Source organism: Natrix helvetica, assembly GCF_964273705.1.
Source record: "Natrix helvetica genome assembly, chromosome: 7".
NCBI lineage: Eukaryota > Metazoa > Chordata > Lepidosauria > Squamata > Natricidae > Natrix > Natrix helvetica.
In genome coordinates, this window is record NC_138558.1 from 52,268,303 (window position 1) to 52,286,838 (window position 18,536).

General features: G+C 38.2%; 1 protein-coding gene across 8 annotated transcripts in view; it reads left to right on the forward strand.

The window, feature by feature from the left end:
• LCORL (ligand dependent nuclear receptor corepressor like) overlaps positions 1 to 18,536 on the forward strand; it is a 111,035-nt gene that overhangs the window by 51,673 nt on the left and 40,826 nt on the right. For 5 of the 8 annotated variants that reach the window (XM_081960263.1, XM_081960267.1, XM_081960269.1 and 2 more), the window contains exons 3-6: positions 6,472 to 6,551; positions 6,730 to 6,859; positions 10,377 to 10,631; positions 18,101 to 18,188. In XM_081960263.1, the coding sequence (XP_081816389.1) occupies positions 6,472 to 6,551; positions 6,730 to 6,859; positions 10,377 to 10,631; positions 18,101 to 18,188 (553 nt within the window). Of the gene's footprint in view, positions 1 to 14; positions 273 to 6,471; positions 6,552 to 6,729; positions 6,860 to 10,376; positions 10,632 to 18,100; positions 18,189 to 18,536 lie in introns of all 8 variants that reach the window. The other 3 variants (XM_081960265.1, XM_081960266.1, XM_081960270.1) reach the window with 2 other exon arrangements.

The window sequence follows — 18,536 nt, forward strand, 5'->3', positions numbered from 1 at the left end:
GTTTTATGTTGCAGTTAATAAGGAGGATTGAGGTTCTTTCATCTCAAGTATCCCATCAGCTGTCACCAGAATGATAAGTGTCAGGATAGTGGTTCTGGTGGTATATGTTTTCTTCCACAATCCAAGGATCTTCTTGCCAAAATAGATATAGGTGCTCTTGGATTACTGCAGACGTGTGATTTTAGAGAATATTAAAAGCCAATTGATAAACATGCCTCATGATTTTATGACTCCCATGATATTTTTATGAGAGATACCTGATCTTTAGATGGGTAACTATGATAGTTCTTTTAACGTAGACAAATAAAATCTAAAATCTTTTTAGTTTTGCCAGGATTATTTTCCTCTATCTGAATGTGTAATAATAATAATAATAATAATAATAATAATAATAATAATAATAATAATAATAATAATAATAATAATAATAATAATAATAATATATTTATTTCTTAGCCGCACCCTCTCCCGAAGGACTCGGGGCGGCGTACAACGAAACATACGAAATAAATATGTAAACAAAACAAACATATAGCAAAGACATACACTGAAACATACACAAGGAGGAGGTCGATTGATAAAAACAATTAAAATACAATATATAAAACCCCTAGAAATTAAATGTAATTAAAATACCCAGTTAAAAACCCGTCAGGAGCGATATGGTTAGATCAAAGTTGAGCCAGGCCAGCTGCTTGGAATAGGTGAGTCTTAAGCTTAATACGGAAGGAGCGGAGGTCAGAGGTATTCCTAATATCCGGAGGGAGGTCATTCCACAGGGCTGGGCCCGCCACAGAGAAGGCTCTACTCCTAGGCGCCGCCCCACGACATTGTCTAGCGGAAGGCACCTGGAGGAGCCCCTCTCTGTGCGAGCGAATTGGTCGCAGGGATGTATGGGGCAGAATGTGGAGTTAGATTAGCTAACTCGGGGGTAGTGAACTATGGCTCTTTTATGACTTGTGTCAACTCTAAAGCAAACCTGACGGGGGCCATTTTGGAGTTTTCGGGGTTGCCACAATGCGAAGAGGGGATAGGGAGGGGGAACATAATTAGATGGGGGTTTTGTAGCTAAAACAAAATAGTTTTCTGTGGGAACCAAGGACATTCCAACAGGTGGCTGGAGAAGGAGGGGTGAAGTAACCAGGTAACCAGCCAGCACCTTCATTGGACAGTGTGACTGATTGTTTGAGGAAAGGGGGAACTTTCACCTTTTTAATCAGGTGAAAACCGCAGGAACTTTCAGAGTTATTTTCACCAGTTTGTGCCAATATGATATCTCCAATAAAACTTTTCTTTGAGGAACCTGTCTCGGAGTTCTGCTTTCTGTGGGGCTATTACTTAGAACTTTGACAACTTTTGGACTTCAACTCTAAAATTGAAGCTGAAATTGATGCTGGCTCAGGAATTCTGGGAGTTGAAGTCCACAAGTCATAATCAGATTCCAGTGGAATTCAGGGTTCTTGTATTACGTTTAAAACCATATATGGCAGAAGACATAGTTATCAAAATGCTCATCTGTCTCCCATAGAGTCTGACCATTCCATACAATCCAACAGAGTTGGCTTGTTTTGGATTATATTAATTAAACAACCAGGACCCAGGAAACCACCCTTCCCTATTGCTGCACCTGCCATCTGAAACAGGGTCTCCCTGGATACTTGTATAGCTACCCATGTTTAAATGGCCTTTAAATTTTGGCTCATCCCCCAGGCCTTGGGTTAGTGAATGGTTGGCCAATCTCAATTGGAGGATGGAGCAGATGTTCTTTTTAATTTATTCCCTGTGGTTGACTCCTGTTCTGTTCTTCTGTGATACTGTTTTCTATTTATTTTTAGTTGTGAACCTGTCCAGAATTGTCAGGAAGTATCAGGAGGCTTAGAAATTTGATGAGTAAATAACTAAATGGAGGCCTGTCTATTGAAAAGAGACGCGGGCTAACCAGAGACTTTGACATAGTCAATTAAAATTAAAGACTCTTGCACGAGTTTGTAATTATAATTTTCATTTAAATTCAGAAAAAAAAAGGATCTTAAAGGAAGGACAAACACACAATTATGCTTTAAAAAAGAATTTATTGTGGTCACTGAGCAGAATTGATAATAGAAATATACTAAAAATTAAAGTAGGAAAAATGACAAACAGAAAAGGAATACTTCAAATGGAACATTTTATACGTGTGATCTCCAGTTTGGAGTCTGAAATGGTAGACACTGATGTAAAATTCTGTTTAAGAGAGAAAACCAGAAATCCATTTTTTTAAATCTTACGTTTGCCATAAACTCATGGAAGTTATGCAATCTGGGCTGTATAGATGACATCAGAAAATAATGTCAAACTTTTTAGAAGTTTGGGAGAGTAATTTAAACACAGACTTTATTGTTTCTTTTAAATATGATATTTTGCAAACATGTTAATAAGCAGCATTTTAAATTCAGCTTTCATTTTTAAAGTCTCCTGTAGAAACTAGGAAGAAGCATTTGGCCTGGGTAATCTTCCATATGTCTAATCAATCTTGTTAATTTTTTATTTATTTTATTATTTATTCATCAAATTTTACAACTGCTCATCTCCCTCACAGAATACAGGTAATCCTAGAAAATAATAGAGCCTGTCAATTACATTCGTAACCTTAGAATTTGTTAATTGGATCAAATTAAATGAATGTAACTCCTCCCTGCTTTACCCAATGCATTCGTTAATCAAATGCATAGATCATTAAGTTCACATGAGGCCTGAAGGAGCCCGAGATTACACTTTGAAAGGTTTCTGTCCCCTTTGCAAAAGCTTTTGGTGTGGAGGACGGGGGGGGGGGGGGGGCTGAAGGAGCACAAGATCGTGCCCTCTAAGGCTTCTGTTCTTCGCACCAAAAGCCTTTTGCAAAGGGGACAGAAAGGTATATAAGAAGACAGCCACTTTTCTGCCACATGGCCCTGACTGCACATTTCGAAATGTAAGTGAGCAATCAGTGATGGGATGGGGGAGGGGGAATAGGCAGGGGGATTGTTGCAGCATCTCTGCAATCGGTTGTCAGGGTGAACAACTGCAGTGGTGCTGCAACAGTCATAACTTCAAAACTGTCATAAGTACTTTTGTGGGTGGTGGCGTAAATTTGAATCATCACTAAGTGAACTGTTATAACTCGAGGACTACCTGTACAGAGGAACTTATTTCCACATAACTATGCAAAATAATTTTTCAGTTTGGATTAATTCAAAAAATAGCTGATATAACAGAGATTATTTTTGAGTTAAGTGTTGAGACAAGAGCTTGAATCCCACTGTACCTCAGTGGGAAATCTTAACCTTTTGTTTGCTTCCATTGTAAGAATATAAAAGAAAAGGTCCTGGGGGCGGGGGGGGGGGATGAAAGGACAGTATTCCTATGTGTGCAGGCTAATTTTCAGTTATGTATATTTTGTTTCCTGCCTAGGCAGGGGGTTGGACTAGAAGACCTCCAAGGTCCCTTCCAACTCTACTATTGTATTGTATTGTTGAAAATGAGGTCTATATTTGTTATAGCATCTTTTTCAACAAAATCTTCAAAGTTATAAAGTGCTTTATGCATAAAAATATGTTTAGCATTAAATTTGCTGACTTTTAAATATCCACCAAGACCTGTTCATCATTGTTATCACATTTTATGTCTGATAAATGCTTAAAATTGTTCTTAATTACCATTTTGTTTACTACTTATCTGTTTCATTAATCTGCAGTGACATATTGTAATTTAAAATAAAACTGTAAAGATGTAATTTGCTTAACTGTACACACATATTTATTTAACGTGTGTGAATCCGAAATGAGACAGGTACACATTTCAGATGATTTATGTTGGAAAGATATAAATATGTCGTGTTCAACTTGCAGTTTTGAGATTTGGCATAATGCTTAGTATCATAAATACTTAAAATAGCAAATGTATCATACAGATTCCATCAGAACTAATTATACAATGACATTTATGTTTTCATAATTAAGGTCATACTAATGGACATATATGAGATTTGCTAGTGTGATACTGCACCATAAATTTCTTAACCACTGTATCTGTTTGGTTTTTAAAAAAAAATAATAGTTTTTGAAATAGACTGTAATTAATTCCTTTGGTTTTAGTATGTACCTTAGAATTACTGCAATCAGTAAAATGGTTAGTTAAAAGTTATTTCTGTTGCAGTATAACCTTTTACCTATATGCTCCTTTACTTCAACACATGGGAGTTTTTAAATTTCTACTTCAGTTTTTATTAATTTTTTTATTACAGTTCTATACTACCTTTAATTCAGGAGCTCCAGATGGGATACATAAAACTACTCCATCTGTTTTTCTCATAATAGCAACTTTGTGAAATAGGTTGAGCTGAGAGAGAGTCCCCAGCTTATTCTGCCATCAGAACATGATCAACCAAAATTCAAGTTATAATTTATGGAGCAGCTTGTTTCAACAATCACAATTAAAATTAAGCACTGTTTAATGTTTGAATATTAATTCAACCTGCAGTTGTTCTCTTATAGAAGCTGAGACTTCTATGGCCATGCCAGTTGACCTAGCTGAAATTCTGGATATTCCTATAAAATTAATCATTGTTCAGCAATTATCTGTGAAGTAATGATTCTTCAGCTTAGGTATTTTAAAGCAGCAGCCCCCAGCCTTTTGGCCATCTGGGACCGGTTCCATGGAGAGAGGTTTTTTTTCATGGACCGGAGGGGGTATGGTTTCATGTGCTGCGTGCATCCCACCGATGGGGCTTTGCTTGTTTACGCAACCTTGTTTCTGGCATGCTCCAGCCTGGTACCGGTCCACAGACTGGGAGTTGGGGACCCCTGTTTTAAAGGATTGAATTGAATGGAAGGGGAGCACCTTTAAAGGAGGAGGTGGATAATTCTAATAGTCAAATGTTGACTTTTTGATGTTAGCACTATTAACTATCAAGAATCATTGGAGATGTCAATATAAAAAAGTAATAAAGACAACCTAAGCCAATATTGTCAGTGAAAAGATCATTTAAGTTACAAGATGCAACAGTACTTTATTGGGATGGGAGACACTTTTAAACGTGTAATCCCATAGTAATATATTCACTGTACATTAAAAAATCTGTGTGTGTCTTATACACTGAATACAGCATTTTTTGCCTCCTGAAACCCCACCCCATTCACCAAAATGGCCATGCATAACTTGTAGGAAGCTTTTAGAGAGCTCCTGGGGCTGGGGACAGCAGAAATGAGCAAAAATGGCCCGTTTTTTGTTCAATTTTACCCCAGCCCCCAGGAACACTCTATAAGCTTTCTAAAGGCTATCTATGCCCTTTTTAAAATGAAAAACGGGATGTTTTTTTGCTCGTGTCCCCCCCCACCCCGAGCACTCTGCAAGCCCCCTAAAGGCTATTTATGCCTTTTGGGGGGTAAAAAATGGGCCAATTTTCGTGAAAAACGGGCCGTTTTTGGGAGGTTTGCAGAGTGCAAATACTTTTTTTTTATTTGCCTCTTCAAAACCTTGGTGCATCTTATACTCTGGTGCGTCTTATACTCTGAAAAATATGGTAATTGTAAGATTTGTTAGTCAGAATCATATACTTGATGATGGGCAGCCTTCAGTTCAGTTCAATTTAATAAAGGTTCTTTATTTTCTAGAAAGAGTTAATCTGGTACACCAGGAACGTTTTTTCACAGCATTTCTGACAGTGTTGTTGTTGTTTTTTAAAAAAACCTAAACATGTATGTTATTAGTATATGGAGAGATTTGTGATGGAGAACCAGAGCATTAGTCAAAGTTAGTAGATCATTACCCATTCTCAGGAATCAAATAGCTAGATAGCTTCTGTCAAGGCAGTTATTTTTCAAGCAATATATATGCAGAATCCACCAAAAAGCAAATTTATAGAAAAAATAATCTAGGATAATTGAGAAGTCCTAAAACCTTCCTACTAAGGTTGGAAAAGGAAATAAGATCTTAATGACAATGAAAAAAAATCTATTATTTACTAAGCATAGAAAAGTGAAATAAATCAATTTACAGTAACAGTAAGATGGTGTACAGAGGACCTTGCATTTGTGTTAGCACATGGAATGATAGTTCTTAGTTCTTTCAGTGTGTCATAGTTTATCTTATGAGCTATGCTGTGCTGCTGGTGTTGGGATGCCCCGCCTTCCACCAGCCAGCTGGTCTTTGAGTCACTTCTGCACCTGTGTGCATGTCCACGCATGTGCATGTACGCACATGTACACATTTGTGCATGTTCGTGCATGCATGTCCATGCATGTCTAAGTTCACGTGCGTGCACCTTTCAGTTTGGGCATGCGTGCACGTGCAGTTTGGGCACTTGGTTCCCAAAGATTCGCCAACACTGATCTAAAACATTTGCTTGGCTCATTTTTGGCAGGGGAGCAAATTTGAAGTTGTGGTTACAATTTAGGTGTTGGAATGATATTTAATTTTTGTCATCCTCTCTCTTCCTTTGCTCCTCATCTCCAGACTGTGAACCAGAAGAAGTGACTGACTGGTCTATGGATGAAAAATGTTCCTTTTGTAATTTGCATAAAGAAATAGTCAGCGTAAGTATATGATCTTTTAACTCTTTGACACACATCTTGTCCAAATTTCCAATGTTAGTTAAATTATTATGCTATATAAAACATTGATAAATATATAATATTATGGAACTTTTTTCTTGCTCACCTCTATTAAGATTGACTTTTACTTAGAACATTGGGTTTTTTAAATTCATTTTAGGATCCTACAGTGGTTCTTGGTTCTTTGCAGTCAACAGCTACAGAGGAGTTGTCATCTCAGGGCCAGTCCAACACTGATAAAATTGAGTGCCAAGCAGAGAGTTACCTAAATGCACTCTTTCGTAAGGAAGGTAAGACTTAACTTTATATTGTGATATATAGTGCTCAGCAGAATTCTACATAAAATGTAACTTAAAAAAAAAAAAAAACTTCTTCTCCAGCTCTAGTTTAAGTTCTGTAACTTAAGTTCTGCAGTTGAAATAGCTTTTCCCTAGCTGAGTTGTTGGTATGCATTTAGTTTATGAGGAAATTAATGTTTAAAGAGAGAAAAACTGATTTATTTCCCAATTTTTAAAAATCTTGTAACATTTCAAGTAATTTAAACTGAGCACTAGTTTAATATAATATTCTACATCTTTCCATGCTCATGTGCTGCACACAATATTTTGGAGTGCAGTGAAGGAAAATTTGCAAGACATCTGTTTTCCTACCTCACAGAATACTTGCAGGAAGCATGCATCCAGTTTTCAGGCAGTTGTTTTAAATTATCCCACAAAGAAAAAGATTCATTTTTGTGGGGTAATGATTAGTGTTCAAAGGTGAGGAAATATGAAATTAGTATTCTGTCTGCAAACCTGGTTTGGTATATAAACTTGTTTCTCTTTTAACTTTGAGAGGCAGGGTCCTTTATTGAGCTTGAGTTGTTAAGTCAAGCAACATTAAATTAGCTGAATTTTTAAAAGCTCCATTTTAAAATTGACAGTTTCTTCTTAATAGTTTCTACTTTACATGTTTTTAAAAAACTAAAGGTAATTTATGGACATAAATACTCAGAAGAGTATTTAAATTTCATTGCAAACTGCATGCACTATTAGAAGTGGGCTGGTTAGATTCTTGTGGTTTTCTTTTTTATATATAAATACCTTTGGAATTAATTTCATAGAACAAGATTATGGGGTTAAAAAAAATAAAACCAAATCTGTATAAATCATTAGGAAAAGGACATAGAATATTTATAGGGCTTTTAGTTATCGATTATACAGAATATTTTCCATATCTATTCCTGCATAACAAGCATCTCAAATTCAAATGCTAATACCCTCTCCCCTTGGAGGGTTAAAGGTGTAAAATTATATTCTTCTTAGCACCAGAAAACAACCCTATGTATTTACCCAGGAATTTTATATTTCAAATGTCAAGTTATAGGGTTAATTTATGTTAATTTACCAACTCTATGTAATTTTTTACATTCTGTTACGATGTCAGCTGGTTTGTTTTCTTCATAGTTTGCAAAATGTTTTGGTAGGAGAAAAATAGAAAAGTATTTTAAATAAAGAAGCATAAATAAAATTAATGCAATTTTATCATGAAAAGATATCAAGACTTAAAACTGAGTTGAAATACTTTGAGCTACATTTTTATGGCAAACAGGTAATATTATCCTATTTGCCATAACTGAAGTCAAATTCTTAGTTCAAAAGTTTTATTTTTATACTTTATGCCAGGGATCTCCAACCCCTGGGCAACAGACTGGCACCAGTCCACGGGGTGCCAGAAACAGGTCCACGCAAACAACAAAGCCCTATCTGCACAGGATGCAGGCAGCATGCAAAACCATGCCCCTTCCAGTCTGTGGAAAAGCCCCTCTCTACTGAACTGGTCCCTGGCACCCAAATGGTTGGGGAGACACTGATATATTTAAGATATACAGGTAATCCTTCTTTAGCAGTCATAAGAGGGACCAGTAATTCTAGAGCTAAGCTTTGCAGTTGGCAAACAAAAAATAATATCACAATAGGCTTGCAATCTCACTTCCCATTTAGTCATTAAGCGAGTCACTATAGTTGTAGACAAAATATTGCATAACACAAACTTAAAATTTCTTTACCTTACTCATTTATTTTGTTAGATTTTTATCCCACCTTTATTACCTTTTAAGTAACTCAAGAGGGCAAATGTACATAATATTCATTCCTCCTCCTATTTTCCCTACAATAACAATCCTGTAAGGTGGGCTGGGCTGAGAGACAGTGACTGGTCCAAGGTCACCCAGGTAACTTTCATGTCTAGAATTGTTCTCCATTAACTTAATTATCACAAGCTGGTTGGGAAGCATGCAAATGGAGATCAGGTGGCTGTGGGACACTGCAACAATTGTAAATAGAAAAACTGGTTGCAAAACTAGTTATTTTATTTATTTAATGCTATTGTGACTTCAGATGGTATATTTACAAGAAAAAATAACCCTCCAAAAAGTAGCCACTTCTAATATAGTAAGAACTTTTCAGTTGGACTCCACAGTTGTTAAATTGGACTCCTCTATTCCAAGTTGCTTGATAGGCTGAAAAGTAAGCTCTTTTTGGCATGCAATGCTTTAATTGTTGATGAAATTAGCCCTTGTGTTATTTTTGTTGTGCTTTTTGTGAATGGTCCTGAAAAGCACAAAAGGAATTATAGGAATAATTCAGAATGCATTGATAGAGATTTGCACAAAGAACTATCAGTTGTCCAAAACAAAATTAAACAATAAAATATCCAAAGAAGCTTCTTCTGAATTTGATGCAGTAAAACAGTTACATCTATGTTAATTTGGCTTTTTCACATGGAATAAATTATCATTCAGACTCAATGAAATATATGCCGGTGTATCACTAAAATTGTAGACCCAAGCTGAAGTGGGCAAACATATGGGGCTAAGAGAAGACGGCTACCAGGGGAGGTGGCAGAGACACAGTTCGCTGCTGCCACCGTGCGAACTCAAGCAAGCGATTGAACTCAGTGTGGTGAGGGTGTGTGAAAACGAGATATGTCCAATCTCCACTGCCTCCCTGCTGCCCACCTTACCCATCGCCCCTGAATGGGCCAAACAGTGCTGCTGCTGCCAAATAGCCCATGACAGTAGTGACAGAGGGTGTGAAAATAGGTAGCTCCTAGCTGCGCTTTGCACTCTGCCCACCTGCTTTCTCACCTACTTGCCAACTCTCCCTCTGTGGGAAGCTCCTAGCCATTGCTCTGAGGACTCGCCTGCTTGCCTGGCTCTGCCTCCAGCTGCCCATGGTGAGTTGTCCCCATAGTGAATTGGTTGTGTTGAGTTATCCTGCGACAACTTGGCAGTAGTAAATTGGCAGAGGAAACTTGGTGGTGGTGAGATGGCCGTGCCAAGATGCCTGCACTGACTTGTCCTAGACTTGCTAAAACATCTGAAGAACGGTTGCAGGATTCGATATGTCTAGTAGCGAAAAGAAGGAGTAGGGGCAACATGATAGCAGTGTATCAATATTTGAGGGGCTGCCACAAAGAAGAGGGGGTCAACCTGATTTCCAAAGCACCAGAAGGCAAGACAAGAAGCAATGGATGAAACTAACCAAGGAGAGAAGCAACCTAGAATTAAGGAGAAATTTCCTGACAGTGAGAACAATAAGCCAATGGAATGGCTTATTTTCAGAGGTTGTGGGTGCTCCATCACAGGAGGCTTTTACAAAGAGACAGGACAGCCATTTGTCTGAAATAGTATAGGGTCTCCTGTTTAAGCAGGGGGTTGGATCAGAAGACCTCCAAGGTCCCTTTTGCTATTCTGTCTTGTTAAAGGTATCGTGGAATAGTTTGTAGTTTAATGTGTATGTGAATGGTACTCTTTTCTTCCCACAGATCTTCCTCAGAACTGTGATCCTAACATTCCCCTAGTTGCTCAGGAATTAATGAAAAAGATGATCCGTCAATTTGCAATTGAATATATTTCAAAAAATAGTAAACTGCAAGAAAATCGAAATGGTTCGTCCTATGAAATGAGTCTGATATGTAAAGATTTCCAAATGAACCAAACCGAAAATCCACTTCAGGAAGAACAAGATAGCCCTCTAGACCTCACTGTGAATCGAACACAAGAACAGGATACTCAGCAAGGTAATCACTTTGAGTTATTCATTTGATATTGTTGAAGATGAATGTTATAATATATCTGAAAACAAGTGTTGAAAATTTTGGTATTGCTATTAGATTAGACTTGAGACTAGAAAATCTGTTTTGAATACCTATAGATTGCATTTAGTGACAACTAGAACCATATGGATATGAATTTGGTGTAGCATTTTTTCACTCTGCTCACTGAATCTGCAGTTGAAATGATGGATGATTTTAGCCATGGAGTGAATTATTTCTGTGACTTTGAAATAATTGCTGAAGCAGTGAAATCTCTTTTAAAAACAATTGCTAATAGTTTAGAACCAGATCCTGCAGAGGGGATTGCTGTTTTCAGTGCTTTCATTAGCTATACACTGTGCATAATAATTATGCACATATTTTGGATGATTAATTTTATTATTGAACAACTACAGTGCTCTCAGTCAATCCAAAATATTAGTAAACCTCAAACCTGAATATTAAGATAAAAGTGGGGTTTTGGCTTTCTTAGGAGAATATCTGCACAATTATTGGGCAACTATTAGTGTGCAGAATTATTATGCATCTAAATGAAAAATGAAAATTTGCACATCTCACTTGTTTATTTGCATATGTTAAAGTGAGAATAATAAACAAACAACTCAAAATGTACAAATAAACATTTCTGACATTTCCAAAAAAAGTGACCAATATAGCCACACTTCTTTTCAGTAACAGTCATAAGCTTTCCATTCATGGAGTCTATCAGTTTCTTGATCTGTTGATAATCAACTTTTTGTGCAGCATCAACCACAGCCTCCCAGACACTTTTCAGAGAGGTGCACTGTTTTCCTTCACCATAAATCTCCTGTTAAGAAGGACACACAAGTTCTCAATAGGGTTTAGGTCAGGTGAGGAAGGGGTCATGTCATAATTCTTTCATCATTAAGGCCTTTACTGGCTAGCGACGCAGTGGAGTATTTCGATGGATGCGATGGAGCATTGTCCCTCTCGGGGAGAGGGGGCGGTTTATAAATCTAATAAATGAAATGAATGTCCTACATAAAAATTATGGTCTTCTTGAAAGATGCAGACTTTTTCCTGTACCACTGCTTGAAGAAAGTGTCTTCTAAAAACTGGCAGTAGGTTTTGGAGTTCATTTTGAGTCTATCTTCAACCAGAAAAGGTCCAACTAGCTCATCTTTCCTACTAGTATCCACCTACCCTTGCATCTGCGTCAAATGAAGCTTGTAACCATTACTGATCCAGCCACCGGCCCATCCATCTGGCCCAACCAGTCTTGATTTGCTTCTTGACTTCCTAGATGCTCTTCTGGCAAGGAGTTAGAATCATTTAGATGTCTGCTCATGAATAATGCCAACAATATAGAGGCAAGTGACTGATTACAAGACTGAGATACAATGCTACTGCTAAATGGGCTGTCATAAGGATTCTCATTCATGATTCACCAAATGGTTGCAAGCATACCCCTTTTCAGGAACTCTTCCTTTGGCAAGATGATAAAACATCCAGAGAAGGAAAAAGGAAGAAATTGCGGCCATGGTGCTACTATGTTTTCCCCAAAATAAGACTGGATCTTACTTTCTTTTGGCCCCTGAAAAACCAGCTAGGGCTTCTTTTTGGGGGGGAGAGGTCCTATTCCCCCCCCCCATGTATCAGTATAAGGCAGGGGGTGGGGCGAGTGGTCTTCCATGCCAGCTTCTTGAAGAGTTGCAGCAGGTTCACGAAACAGCTGATTCACAGGTGTCACTCAGTCTACCGCCTCCAGTAAGGATGGCCACTTTTGCAGCTGATTGTTGCTGCAAAAGAAGCTGGAGGCCAAGTGCCTCCTGTGCTGGCCACACCCACCCACTTCAACAGGGCTTATTTTTGGTGTAGGACTTATATTAGGCCTACCCCCAAAAAATTGGGCTAGGCCTTACTTTTTGAATAAGTTGTATTTTCAGGGAAACATGGTAGTCTTACTTTTATATAGAGTGTTATAAGAATTGGCAACCTATATTTTTGCTTACTGCAGTCCATCATCATCTGAATTCATGACACAAAAGACCTTGGCCACAGGACTTCCAGTTGCTAAAACAAGTTTTACTGAGAATATATGGGATGCTTATATTTTCTGACAAAGTAGCTCACATTTTAATGAAATATGGAACATGATAGCATGTACTTTCAAATCCTTTGGGATTCATTGTTTGATATTCAAATGTCTGCTAAAATATGACTTTTATCATATTGTAGCTGCCATTAATTCCAGCTATGTCTCTTGTGAGCTGAAAACATTGACAGATTGAACGTGAGCAGAGTGCATTTGATAGAGACTACTACAACTTGTTCCACAACTATATTTTGAAAACATTGTCAGAGGATGCAGACTATCTTTGCTTATTAAAGCAGTTTACTTGCGCCTCACTGATAGCTAGAAAACTTCACTTAAGTTATACATTTCCTTTCCATATACAAAAAAGAATATTTACAATAGATTTTTTTCTTTAATGGTTTTTCTTTCAAATTAAGAAATATTATGATAGAACTTCATGTAATTAATCTAGTTTTAACCAAATCAGGTTTTTTTTCTCCTTTTAAGTGCTTTGGAATAAAACTACGGAGTTTTTTAGTGGACCCTGGCCATCAACAAATTGACTATTCCACCTTGTCTTATGAGTCAGTTTTGTTTTAAGAAATGTGTTTTAATCAAACTACTCCATCTTACTGATGTCAGTAGATTTGTATTGTTGCAAAGAAGATTTCCTATCTTATTTGCTCACCTTATTTGTAATCTTATTGAGAATTATTTAAAATAAGGATCAGCAGAACAAACATTCCAGCAAACTGCATCTTCTCATCTGCTGGTCCATCAAAAGAAGCGGTTGCTCATCCTCCTCCTTTTGGTTCCTCAGATAGGCAACTTGACATTTGGCACACTTTAGATCTGTAGAGATTGAGTTTCTTGGAATGTAAAGAGACAACCTAAAGATGGCTCTTTTACATGTTGGCACTTTCTCTGTTGGATCCTGCTTTTAGGAGGGGATACCTTTTTTCTAAGTGCTGTCCAATTCATTTATGATATCTGAGAATAAAAATAAACAAATCAACGTCTGCTTTGCAATTATGAAAATGTACATGTGCCTTGTTTATCATTCACTCTTAAGCAAAGTACCGGTAGACAGAAAAGTCAAGGCATGTGTGACTTTATTGAATTGGAACTACTTATGTGCCGCTATTGGTGTTATTAGCCAAGATTTTTGAGGTCTACTAATCCTAATACATTCCCTTTAAAAATCCTGTACTTTTTATTAATGTAGAGTTACTTTTTTGGACCTCTAATAGTATTTGAGCTCAAATTATTACTGTTCTAACCTTTTAATAAACTTCATCCCTAAGACTAGAATATCTTTTAATTCAACTGTTTCCATTTGTGCCTGCCCAAATTCTAAAGTCAGCATAACCATTTTATAGATGTTACTCTTTGTGTTTCCAATTTCCTGCTGCATTTGAATTTTTTTCTGTTAAGTTTTCTTTGCAGCATATTTGAAAGAAAAGGTAACAATACATATTATAAATAGCAATACATGCATTCTCTTAGTGTAGAAAAGCATGCAGAAAAATATGCAACTTCTCCTTAATATAGCTGAAAGGGATGAATATGTTCAGTAGGTAATATAAGGAAAAGCTGAGGAAGAAAGCAAATTGTACAACCCAGAACTGCCTTTGAGACCAAACATCTTACATAGTGTACATCTTTTATGTTAGTTGAGTTTGAATCCTATTTTATTTTTTTCCAATTGTGGTCAAAGTTAAGATTCATAATCATATTAGGCTTTACTGCCTAATCATATGTAAAATAAGTTGTAGAAAACTTCAGCTAGCATTAATATTGTGATTTTATGGGATATATTAGACTAGGAGTTATTTAAATTGTACCTCTTATTTAACTGAAATTATGCCAAGAATGGTTTAGATGATTATAATTTTAAATTTTTTGGATCATATACACACAAGAACACTATTAAATTTTCATTCTGTTTTCTAATTATCAGAAAAAAATTGGAAACATAGAAACAAAGTGCTCTTCCGTCAATGTTCATTTCCATCAAAGGCAGGGGTGGGTTCCTACCGGCTGAACAACTGGTTTGCTTCACGCGCGCTTTGCTGCGCGTACGTGCACAGTTTAGCAAAAATTGAACTTCCGCATTGCAAACAAGGAAAGGAGCAAGGAAAGCAGCTGAGGGGTGGCAATTCAATCTGTTGCCACTGATCAGCTGGGCTTCAGAAGCAGAAATAAAGGTCAGTATAACCCCGGGCGGGCGGGCGAACCCACTTTTACAGAAACAGAGAACCAGTTCGCTCCTGGCTTGCAGTCAGTTCTGAACCGGTAGAAACCCACCACTGATCAAATGAGAAGAAAGTGAAATCTTTTGCAGAAAAAAATCCTTGTTTCTGCTATATTGCAAAAATTACAGTAGTCCTTGAGTTACAAATGTAATGGAACCTGCCAATTACATTTGTAACCCAAGGTTTCGTAGGAGTGACTTGAACACAATCACCTCCTCCTTTTGCCTATGCATTCTCTAATCGAATGCACGGATTGTTAACTGCACACGAGGTATCTCAGAATGGGGAAGTCAGGAAGCTAGCAATGGAACAGGCCACCTGCTTTGGACCACCCAAGACCTCCCCCGATCAACTGAGATATCTTTTCCCCTCCTCTGGGGTCCCCACAAGTGCATCCTGCCATTCCGGCTCACTTATCTTATGAAGATCTGTCTCCTCTCCAGCCTCTCTGTTTCTTTGCCTGCTCCCTCCTTTTTCATCGACAAAGCACTTGAGGAGGCCTTCGGTGATGAAAAAGGAGGTCCAGAGAAATGTGTGCACCCCTCCAGGCCTCCTTTAGTGCTGCCAAAGCACTTGGGGAGACCTTTGGTGACACTTGAGGAGGCCTTCAGCAACGAAAAAGGCCTGGAGGGATGCACATACATTTCCGGGCCGCCTTTGTTGTTGTCAAAGTGCTTGAGGAAGCCTTTGGTGATGAGAAAGGAAGTCCAGAGGGACTCGCACCCCCCTCTGTGCCTCCTTTCTCTTGGAAAAGTGCTTGAGGATTGCATCCCTGTAGGCTTCCGCAGCCTTTTGTAAAAAGCCTTTGCTGGTAGGAACAGATCTTCGGAGGGATGCGTCCGCCCCTCCCAAGCTCCGCTGGTGCCGACAGGCATTTTGCAAAGGGTTGCCGAAGCCTCCAGGAATGCAATTTCCCTGTAGACTTCGGCAAGGAAACAGAGGGAAAGCCTGAAGGACCCAAGTCTTCCCTCTGTTTGCAAACATTCAAGCCTCAAGGTCTCAATTCTCAGAGAACAGAGGCCTAAAGTAGTGCGAGATTACACAAGATCAGTAGCACGAGATTTTGCGCTACTAGTGACGTGTAGTCAGGTGAGGCAAGTGAGGCACAGCCTAACCTCTCATCATCAGGGCAGCGAGTCATTCGATGGGAAACTTGCCTTTTGGGAGGAATGACCCAGCTTGGCTCCCGCTTTCGATCTGCCGCCCAACGACCGAACGGAGAAGCGAAGAGGCAGGAGAGACAAAGCAGGAGCCAAGCCGAGTCATTCCTTCCAAGAGGCAAGTTTCCTATCGAATGACTCGCTGCCCTAGACTCGAGGAGGGGGGAGAGGCTTCCTCCTCTCCGTCCGCTCCCCATCTGCACTGCCCTCGCCCAACAAGCGCGCCCCGGATTCCCCGCAGCTCTGGCAGGCGGTGCCGTGGCCGAATCCCAGGGTGGAGGGCGGCAGGTCGCAACTGAGCATGCCTGACTGTGGAATTCTGGCAGTTGAAGTCCACAAGTCTAAAAAAATTGCTGCCTCACCAGATATAAACCTCACCGCACGTCACTGTGCGCTACTAATCTTGCACAGAGGCCTCTGTTCTCTGTGAATGCACTGAAGGTCTGAAGCAACGAAGCAGGCAAAGAAACCGTGACAGATCTTTGCAAGGTAAGTGAGTCTCGAGAGGAGGGCTGGGGGGAATAGGCAAGGCAAATGTTGCAGCACCTCTGCTGTCATTCGTAAGTGTGAACTATGGCCATGGTGCTGCAACATTCATAATTTTAGGACTGGTTCATAAGTAGTTGGGGAGGCTAGGTAGTTACTTCAAACAATCGCTAAGTGAACTGTTGTAACTTGGGAATTACCTGTATATGTTATCATTATTATTATAAAAAATAGTATAGAACTTTTTCCTTGAGTTTTCTTTTGGTAATACCAGGAATTAACAATAATGGAAACTTACTAAACTATGACTTAATATAAGATTCTAATTCATTATTAATACCTGATATTTTACTGAGATTTTTTTAAAAAATTCTGCTTAAATAAACCTTCTTCAAATTAAGTTATCATCTTCCTCACCAAAGAGCCACTTTGAAAAATAAGAAATGTATACAATTCTCAGCTATGGGATTTGCACTATTGGTTAATAGGTCCTGTGGTAGTAAAGAGCCATTTTTCATTTTGGGCCTGTTGTTCAATCTGAGTTTCCAGTGTGTACTGTTGGTGGTTGTGAAAGATAACTACTGAATTTTTCGGAGTATAAGACGCATGTTTTTCCCTCAATAAAGGGTAATAATCTGGTTGCGTCTTCTACACTGAATACAGCATTTTTAACCTACCAAAACCCCGCCCCTTTGCAAAAATGGATGTGCAGAGGGTTTGGGGGGCTTGCAAAGTGCTCCTGGGGGCCGGAGCAAAAATCAGGCTGTTTTTTTCTTGTTTTTGTCCCCCCCCCTCCAGCCCCCAGGAGCACTCTACAAGCCTCTGCATGCCCCCCCCCTTTTGCAAAAAACGAGGAGTGCAGAGGGTTTGGGAGGCATGCAGAGTGCAAAACCTTTTTTTAACAATTTACCTCTTCAACATCATGGTGCGTCTTATACTCTGGTGCATCTTATAGTCTGAAAAATATGGTATTTACAATTATATTTCTCAATGCTTCTTTTCTATGATACATTGTTCCACATTAGCTGAACATTACATTTTGAAATATTACCCTATTGGAATATTCCCACAAGTACAATGTTTAAATCTTTTTAATTTTTAAATCCTGGAATTGATTTCACTATCCAGAAGTTTTTAAATATGGGGAACTGTTGAAAAAGAGCACAATGCTGTTCTAATCTAATTCAGACTCCACAATGTAATTCTGCTGGATAGGGTTTATCTACTTAGTGCTGTCCTCCTATTAGCAAGAATAAAGAAAGTCAAAAGGGCAACATTTGCAGGTACCTGCAGTCTTCAGAGACCAACTGAATTTTGTTTTAAAGTAATGGGTGTTTGCAATAATAGTACTGGCATCATCCTTGAGTTGCACAGCACAAGACATAAAGGTTAATAACAGAAATTGATGTATAGCATGAGAGTGTCTTAGCAGTTGCCCTTTGTTATTTTGTTATTGATAATAGTATATGTTTTCATGCTCCATTTTTATAATAGGGGATGGAGTGCTAGATCTCTCTACGAAGAAAACAAACTTGGAACAGTCACAGTATGATGGGTCATGTTCTGAAAATTCATTGTCTGGGTAAGCATAATAAGCATTACTCTGCTTTATTTTAAAGGGAGTAGGTGGAAGTAAGAGAAATGTGAAGATTTATTTTGGAATTGACTTATATAAAATGTATGTTGACGCACTCTTCTTCTTTGCTTATGCCAGGGTTTCACTCATAATTGTATGTTTGTGTATAACTCATATAATTCATTTTGTGTTTTTCACTTTTTTCTGTTAAAGAAAAGTTATCAGAACAATCACCAAACTTTAGTTCATGTTCCTAAAAATAAAATAAAATGCTTATGTACATAATGCAATTAGGAAACTAAGTAATAGAATCAAAACTATTTGATATGAGTTTAAACCTTTATCATTGGAAAA